This window comes from Sardina pilchardus, chromosome 3 (assembly GCF_963854185.1).
Source record: "Sardina pilchardus chromosome 3, fSarPil1.1, whole genome shotgun sequence".
In the NCBI taxonomy this organism is placed as follows: domain Eukaryota; kingdom Metazoa; phylum Chordata; class Actinopteri; order Clupeiformes; family Clupeidae; genus Sardina; species Sardina pilchardus.
Window position 1 is genome coordinate 661636 of NC_084996.1, and position 10000 is coordinate 671635.

At 49.3% G+C, this 10000-nt stretch overlaps 1 protein-coding gene across 1 annotated transcript in view; it reads left to right on the plus strand.

Moving 5' to 3' along the window:
- frmpd2 (FERM and PDZ domain containing 2) overlaps nucleotides 1-10000 on the plus strand; it is a 64147-nt gene that overhangs the window by 4664 nt on the left and 49483 nt on the right. The window contains exons 2-4 of the mRNA XM_062533311.1: nucleotides 2908-3071; nucleotides 4987-5052; nucleotides 7190-7369. Coding sequence (XP_062389295.1) covers nucleotides 2908-3071; nucleotides 4987-5052; nucleotides 7190-7369 — 410 coding nt within the window. The remainder of the gene's footprint in view (nucleotides 1-2907; nucleotides 3072-4986; nucleotides 5053-7189; nucleotides 7370-10000) is intronic.

Below are 10000 nucleotides of genomic sequence, written 5' to 3' on the forward strand. Positions count from 1 at the left end.
TGGAATAACTCCTCTCTCTTTGCTGCCTCCATCTTCCATTCTTTCTCTTTTCGTTGTTTAAAAGAACTTGCGATGTCCATGATGAGTATTGAGTTAGTGTCACATTTAGCGTCACATTGTGTGCTGATAAGCATATATAGAAGGAAAGCAACAAGTAGCCTAGTTGCGCGCCTGCGTGCGTAATCTCTCCTGCTCAAACAAAATATGTGCTCGTGGATATACAGCAGCATTAAGTTAATTTTAATAACAATAACGTGTTGACTAACCTCACTTCATATAGAAAATTGTAAATAGCCTGATGACATGGCATGCAGCTAATGGGATACTGTGCATAGTTGGGAAGTTATGGTAGGCCAATTTGATGTGAGTACACACGCACAAGGGTAATTTTCTCTCCTTAATGAGTCGTCTCATGGTACGCACATTGCGTACGGATGTACGCCTGCAGGTGCCACTGATTAGTGTTACAGAAATAGCGGGTTCAGGGGGATTTCGCTGTGTGAAAGGTAGACGTGATTTGGTCCCGGGTCGTCTGAAGCCGAGTTCAGAGGCGAGTTTTGGGTGGCGTTGCCTAGCAGCGCGTCACACGCAAGTTGGGAGTGAACAATGACGTTAACCATGCCTCGGACCTCGGAGATAAACCAAAAGATGAACACAACTGTCATGCTAGTGCTACGTGGTTTAGTTTCCAAATGATGGCGGGCCACTTGGTATGCTATTTGAATACCAAATGAGGTCCTTTTGTCTGTCAAAGTCATATTTTAGTGTGCTGAGTCCTGAATGACTGCTGCCATTTCAGTTAGCTTGTTGGCTAGTTAGCTAGCATTAGGCAAATGTTCCATAAAGACGTGCTGGCAGACGGTTTTGGTAAAATAGCAACAATAAACACTTGACTTGACCAAAGCGCAGAAAAAGGAGGTTCAGGGCTCTCTCAGCATAAAAAAAACGCTTGGTGGACAGTGGAAACAGCACCTAAAGTAGTCCTTGTCTCTTGTGTGTTTCCTGTATTTTAACCTCCTGTCTTGCCAAATACGTCATTACTCACACACCCCTAATCGCGGGGTTGACCTGTTCCTATCACACTGAGCCCGCCTCGGCAATAATACTACCCCCTCGAGACGGGTTCAATTGCCGAGGCGGGTTGACTCCCCTCCCCGTGTCGGTCAGTGTGAAAGGAACAGCCTTAACGTTAAAGAGAAACTATGCAGGATTGGCGATTTCATCTCAAGTTTCGGTTTCGTTTTTCATTTTCGCTCGTTTTATGCTTGCATATTTCTCTGCAGAGTTTCCCCAACAGCTTTAGCGGGTATATTTATACATATATAGGTTATATATAAATATATAAATTGCAAGCGTGGTTCTTCTTGTTCCTTACGCGTCTCTGACTTCCAGATGCAAACAGGGAGCGATCGTCTCCTGCAGAAACTGCAAGGTTGCAATAGCGGATAGGGACACTTGGGGCGGGAGGAAATGTGACTGTTTTCGATAAAACTGGTCAGTCAATCAAAACAACGATTTCTAAGCGATTTTATGACTATGAGAAAGTTGTATAGGGTCTCTTTAAATTCGGCCAAATTTAGCATTATATTTGTCAGTGTGAAAGGGGTTAATGACTACGATAAATGCTTTTAACTAAAGGTAGTGAAAATGCCATTAAAATCTGCATGCCTGCGTGTATTTGTGAGTGCGTGCGTGCGTGTGTGTGCGTGTGCGCGTGCGTGCGTGTGCGTGTGTGTGTGCAGGTTCTGGAGGTGCCTGCAGCGTGATCACTCCTGTGTGTGTATGTGTGTGTGTGTGTGTGTGTGTGTGTGTGTGTGTGTGTGTGCAGGTTCTGGAGGTGCCTGCAGCGTGATCACTCCTGTGTGTGTGTGTGTGTGTGTGTGTGTGTGTGTGTGTGTGTGTGTGTGTGCAGGTTCTGTAGGTGCCTGCAGCGTGATCATTCCTGTGTGTGTGTGTGTGTGTGTGTGCGTGTGTGTGTGTGTGTGTGTGTGTGTGTGCAGGTTCTGGAGGCGCCTGTAGCGTGATCACTCCTGTGTGTGTGTGTGTGTGTGTGTGTGTGTGTGTGTGTGTGTGTGTGTGCAGGTTCTGAGGCGCCTGCAGCGTGATCACTCCTGTGTGTGTGTGTGTGTGTGTGTGTGTGTGTGTGTGTGTGTGTGTGTGTGTGTGTGTGCAGGTTCTGTAGGTGCCTGCAGCATGATCACTCCTGTGTGTGTGTGTGTGTGTGTGTGTGTGTGTGTGTGTGTGTGTGTGTGTGTGTGTGTGCAGGTTCTGGAGGTGCCTGCACCGTGATCACTCCTGTGTGTGTGTGTGTGTGTGTGTGTGTGTGTGTGTGTGTGTGTGTGCAGGTTCTGGAGGTGCCTGCACCGTGATCACTCCTGTGTGTGTGTGTGTGTGTGTGTGTGTGTGTGTGTGTGTGTGCAGGTTCTGTAGGTGCCTGCAGCATGATCACTGATCACTCCTGTGTGTGTATTGTGTGTGTGTGTGTGTGTGTGTGTGTGTGTGCAGGTTCTGGAGGCGCCTGCAGCGTCATCACTCACTCTTGTGTGTGTGTGTGTGTGTGTGTGTGTGTGTGTGTGTGTGTGTGTGTGTGTGTGTGTGTGTGTGTGTGTGTGTGCAGGTTCTGGAGGCGCCTGCAGCATGATCACTCGTGTGTGTGTGTGTGTGTGTGTGTGTGTGTGTGTGTGTGTGTGTGTGTGTGCAGGTTCTGGAGGTGCCTGCACCGTCATCACTCCTGTGTGTGTATTGTGTGTGTGTGTGTGTGTGTGTGTGCGGTGTGTGTGTGTGTGTGTGTGTGTGTGTGTGTGTGTGTGTGTGTGTGTGTGTGCAGGTTCTGGAGGTGCCTGCAGCGTGATCACTCCTGTGTGTGTGTGTGTGTGTGTGTGTGTGTGTGTGTGTGTGTGTGTGCAGGTTCTGGAGGTGCCTGCAGCGTGATCACTCCGGGCTCGCTGCTGCTCTCCTCTGCTGGGGGCGTGGCCTTTAAGTCATGTGCTCGCTTTGAGGGCGTCGCCTCCTTCACCGCTCCCGAGACCACGCAGAGCCGCAGTGCCTCCAGCAGAGCCAACCCAGAGAAGGTAACACACACACACCTCCTTACACACACACACACACACACACACACACACACACACACACACACACAGTGCCTCCAGCAGAGCCGCCCCAGAGAAGGTAACACACACACACACACACACACACACACACACACACACACACACGCACACACACACACACACACACACACACACACCTTACACACACACACACACACACACACACCTCCTTACACACACACACACACACACACACACACACACACCTGTAATAGCCGACCATATCCACAAAGCGTCTAAGCTCACGACCAGTTGGCCTCCACTTTGTAGGGCACACTTCCCCGTCACCAACAGCATGAAACGGCCTGCTGAGATTCACTCAGGAACACCAGGTGGCGCTATACACTGTAGTAAACGGCCTGCTGAGATTCACTCAGGAACACCAGGTGGCGCTATACATTGTAGTAAACGGCCTGCCGAGATTCACTCAGGAACACCAGGTGGCGCTATACATTGTAGTAAACGGCCTGTTGAGATTCACTCTTGACTACATTTGTGGTCAGATTTGCAGCAGACAACCTTTCAAACACTGTTTTACATGTGAACACCAGGTGGCGCTATACATGACTGACCAAGTCATCAAAGTAGGCCTCACAATTAGAAACATCAGCAAGAACATGATTGGAAAGTAGCTGGCGCGTTCCGCAGCCCAAACGGCATGACTGTGTACTGTTGGAAACTATCACACACACACACACACACACACACACACATACACACACACACATTCAATTCTTTATTTGGAATAGAAGATAAGCATATCATGGCATAATCCAAGTTTAATAGAAAGGTGTGCAACAGTGGCCATTATGCACATTAAGGGTAAAGGTGACACCTACGCCTCCATATGTAGAGGCTGGCTATTACTGCTGATACAGAGCAATATTTTGGACTACATTATAACAAGGCCAAAAAAACGGACAAAATATTGCTCTGTATCAGCAGTGCTTCCGATGCTTACATCAGCTACAAAACTGTGATTGGTAGTTTAGGTCGTGGGCACAGATCTTTAGTATATGTATGTGTATGTGTGTGTGTGTGTGTGTGTGTGTGTGTGTGTGTGATTTGTGGTAGTTTAGGTCGTGGGCACAGATCTTTAGGCCTCGTACACACATCTTGTGCACACGACCTAAACTACCAAAAATGATGGCAATGATTTTACAGGAATAGCCAGAATTAGTGAAAACATTGTACCATGGTTGATATTTCAACAGTTTTGAAGCATAGCTGATGTCCATGTAAGCTGCGAAAGCACACACACACACACACACACACACACACACTCACACACACACACCCAGTTAACACGTATTGACTATTTGGTGAGACCAATGGCCGAGTCCAAGAGTTGAGACCATAAAAAGTCTTGAATCCAGAGTACTACAGCTAAGTACCCTGGTGTGTGTGTGTGTGTGTGTGTGGGTGTGTGTCGTGACTCTGTGGTGCTGTGCCATTGAGAGATTACTGAGGTGAAGGTTGCTGGGGTGAAAAATCTTAGGTGTCTTAGGAGGGTCTTTTGTGTGTTTGTGTGTGTGTGTGTGTGTGTGTGTGTGTCTGTGTGTCTGTGTGTCTGTGTGTGTGTGTTAAATCAGATTTTCCCCTTCGCAAACTGTTCAAGGTGAAAAAGTAACCTGTTTAACACTCTCTCTCTCTCTCTCTCTCTCTCTCTCTCTCTCTCTCTCTCTCTCTCTCTCTCTCTCTCTCTCTCTCACACACACACACACACACATTGACATTTTCCTGCACCTGCACACATACACACGATTACATGCACTTTACTATACTGACCTGGTGATATTGTTTGTCTTTGTGTGTGTGTGTGTGTGTGTGTGTGTGTGTGTGTGTGTGTGTATGTGTGTGTGTGTGTGTTTTGCAGATGTCTGTGTATTCTCTGGGAATGACTCTTTACTGGACGGTGGATTATCAACTTCCCTCTAACCAGGTGAAGTGACTCAAATCTATCAGTTGTGCACACTTAAGCCAACACGCACACATATGGACAAACACACATGAACAAACACACACACACACACACACACACACACACACACACACACACACATGCACACACATACACATGCACACACATACACACACACACACACACACACACACACACACACACACACACACACACACACACACACACACACACACACACACACCTGTTCACTCTCAGGCAGGAGAAAACAGCAATATTATTCTTAAAGCGTAAGTTTGGCGGAAAATGAAAATAAAGCTATTTTCTGAATGAAAATACATCAACTAAGCCGTGGAGGAAGTAATTTTCGCTCATCACGCAGTACAGAGCTAGCACTGGCAGGACCTACAGCCCAAAATCGCAAACAGTGGGTCAGCATTGGGCTTTCAGCCATGCGCTTTCAAAATCGCATTTTTAAACCACTAACATTGCTCAAAACAGCGGCAAACCTCGTCAGCAGCTTGCTCTAGGTGTCTACACATAAAACGAAGCACCAATCAGTCTGTAAACTTTGGAATAGTCTGTATACACGTGGAATCAATTCGAGACCGCAACACCGTCTGAATCACAAAAATGTCTCGCGAGATCTCACACGAGAGCTCGTGGACTTTCCTTCGTGAGGAACTGGAAGAGGTTAGTGTTCATATTAACAGTCTTCTTTTATAAACGTCGGGTTCGTGAGCCAAGTTGTTGGTGGTTCGTTTTATGTGTAGACACCTAGAGCAAGCTTCTGACGAGGTTTGCCGCTGTTTTGAGCAATGTTAGTGGTTTAAAAATGCGATTTTGACTACCCGTAGGAATAGCTCCCGTGCTTCTGTGTGAGATCTCGCGAGACATTTCTGTGATTCAGACGGTGTTGCGGTCTCGAATTGATTCCACGTGTATACAGACTATTCCAAAGTTTACAGACTGATTGGTGCTTCGTTTTATGTGTAGACACCTAGAGCAAGCTGCTGACGAGGTTTGCCGCTGTTTTGAGCAATGTTAGTGGTTTAAAAATGCGATTTTGAAAGCGCATGGCTGAAAGCCCAATGCTGACCCACTGTTTGCGATTTTGGGCTGTAGGTCCTGCCAGTGCTAGCTCTGTACTGCGTGATGAGCAAAAATTACTTCCTCCACGGCTTAGTTGATGTATTTTCATTCAGAAAATAGCTTTATTTTCATTTTCCGCCAAACTTACGCTTTAATAGACAATCTTATTATTATCTATTATTCTGATAAAAAGGCTTAAAGCACATTTCAGTAGTTTGACACCTTTCTTTTAATCAGGAATCCAGTTTTAATATCTTGTTCAAATTCATGATTAATTCAAGACTGAAGAATGTGATGCAGCTCCGGACATGATACTGCTACATCACTAAAAGATTACGGCTGGCAAGCGATTAATCAATACTTCAATTAATCGCATGCATTCATTTTTGCTATGAACAATTTTGAGAAACAAGGAAGATGAGTGAATCAATGAAGAGCCAAACCAACATGATGGACTTTAAAGTTGAACGTCTCCAAACCAACATGATGGACTTTAAAGTTGAAAGTCTCCATCTTTAATGATAACTTTGGTGCAGGCATGGTGCCAAAATGGTCACATTTAAACTTAGACCGCATTATATATGTAAGGGATAATGTATAGAACGCCGGTCATTATCGGAAAATAAGTACCGACGCCAAGCGCAGGGGTCTTGTTTCGCCCTGAAGGTACTTATTATTCTATACATTATTGCGCTTATTATACGGCTACTTGCCAATAAGAGAAAAGGGAGACAAAAGTTTATATAAAAAGTCAATAAATAACCGATCAACTTGTGTGTCTGTGTGCGTGTGTGTGTGTGTGTGTGTGTGTGTGCGTGCGTGTGTGTGTGTGTGTGTGTCTGTGTGCATGTGTGCGTGTGCGTGTGTGTGCGTGTGTGTCTGTGCGTGTGTGTGTCTGTGCGTGTGTCGTGTGTGTGTGTGTGTGTGTGTGTGTCGTGTGTGTGTGTGTGTGCGTGTGTGTATCGTGTGTCGTGTGTGTGTGTGTGTGTGTGAGTGTGTATGTGTGTGTGTGTGTGTGCGTCTGTGTGTGTGTGTGTGTGTGAGTGTGTGTGTTCTATCTCCACAGCCGGTTCTGCTGAGTGAGCGTCTGAACAACCTGCTGCTGAGCATGTGTGAGGAGTGTGTGTCGCTTCGCTCCGATCTGCAAGACGTGCTGGAAGTGTGTGAACAGCACCACCGACACACACCTCTGCCCCCCCACGAGCGCGTCATACGCCAGCTAGTAGAGGACGTCCAGCAAGACCCGGTACACACACACACACACACACACACACACACACACACACACACACCTCTGCCCCCCCACGAGCGCGTCATACGCCAGCTAGTAGAGGACGTGCAGCAAGACCCGGTACACACACACACACACACACACACACACACACACACACACACACACACACACACACACACACACACACACACACACACACACACACCTCTGCCCCCCCACGAGCGCGTCATACGCCAGCTAGTAGAGGACGTGCAGCAAGACCCGGTACACACACACACACACACACACACACACACACACACACACACACACACACACACACACACACACACACACACACACACACACACACCTCTGCCCCCCCACGAGCGCGTCATACGCCAGCTAGTAGAGGACGTGCAGCAAGACCCGGTACACACACACACACACACACACACACACACACACACACACACACACACACCTCTGCCCCCGCACGAGCGCGTCATACGCCAGCTAGTAGAGGACGTGCAGCAAGACCCGGTACACACACACACACACACACACACACACACACACACACACACACACACACACACACACACACACACACACACACACACACACACACCTCTGCCCCCCCACGAGCGCGTCATACGCCAGCTAGTAGAGGACGTGCAGCAAGACCCGGTACACACACACACACACACACACACACACACACACACCTCTGCCCCCGCACGAGCGCGTCATACGCCAGCTAGTAGAGGACGTGCAGCAAGACCCGGTACACACACACACACACACACACACACACACACACACACACACACACACACACACACACACACACCTCTGCCCCCCCACGAGCGCGTCATACGCCAGCTAGTAGAGGACGTGCAGCAAGACCCGGTACACACACACACACACACACACACACACACACACACACACACACACACACACACACACACACACACACACACACACACACACACACACCTCTGCCCCCGCACGAGCGCGTCATACGCCAGCTAGTAGAGGACGTGCAGCAAGACCCGGTACACACACACACACACACACACACACACACACACACACACACACCTCTGCCCCCGCACGAACGCGTCATACGCCAGCTAGTAGAGGACGTCCAGCAAGACCCGGTACACACACACACACACACACACACACACACACACACACACACACACACACACACACACCTCTGCCCCCGCACGAGCGCGTCATACGCCAGCTAGTAGAGGACGTGCAGCAAGACCCGGTACACACACACACACACACACACACACACACACACACACACACACACACACACACACACACACACACACACACACACACACACACCTCTGCCCCCCCACGAGCGCGTCATACGCCAGCTAGTAGAGGACGTGCAGCAAGACCCGGTACACACACACACACACACACACACACACACACACACACACACACACACACACACACACACACACACACACACACCTCTGCCCCCCCACGAGCGCGTCATACGCCAGCTAGTAGAGGACGTGCAGCAAGACCCGGTACACACACACACACACACACACACACACACACACACACACACACACACACACACACACACACACACACACACACACACACACACACACACCTCTGCCCCCCCACGAGCGCGTCATACGCCAGCTAGTAGAGGACGTGCAGCAAGACCCGGTACACACACACACACACACACACACACACACACACACACACACACACACACACACACACACACACACACACACACACACACACACACACCTCTGCCCCCCCACGAGCGCGTCATACGCCAGCTAGTAGAGGACGTCCAGCAAGACCCGGTACACACACACACACACACACACACACACACACACACACACACACACACACCTCTGCCCCCGCACGAGCGCGTCATACGCCAGCTAGTAGAGGACGTGCAGCAAGACCCGGTACACACACACACACACACACACACACACACACACACACACACACACACACACACACACACACACCTCTGCCCCCCCACGAGCGCGTCATACGCCAGCTAGTAGAGGACGTCCAGCAAGACCCGGTACACACACACACACACACACACACACACACACACACACACACACACACACACACACACACACCTCTGCCCCCGCACGAACGCGTCATACGCCAGCTAGTAGAGGACGTCCAGCAAGACCCGGTACACACACACACACACACACACACACACACACACACACACACACACACACACACACACACACACACACACACACACACACACACACACCTCTGCCCCCCCACGAGCGCGTCATACGCCAGCTAGTAGAGGACGTCCAGCAAGACCCGGTACACACACACACACACACACACACACACACACACACACACACACACACACACACACACACACACACCTCTGCCCCCGCACGAACGCGTCATACGCCAGCTAGTAGAGGACATCCAGCAAGACCCGGTACACACACACACACACACACACACACACACACACCTCTGCCCCCGCACGAGCGCGTCATACGCCAGCTAGTAGAGGACGTGCAGCAAGACCCGGTACACACACACACACACACACACACACACACACACACACACACACACACACACACACACACACCTCTG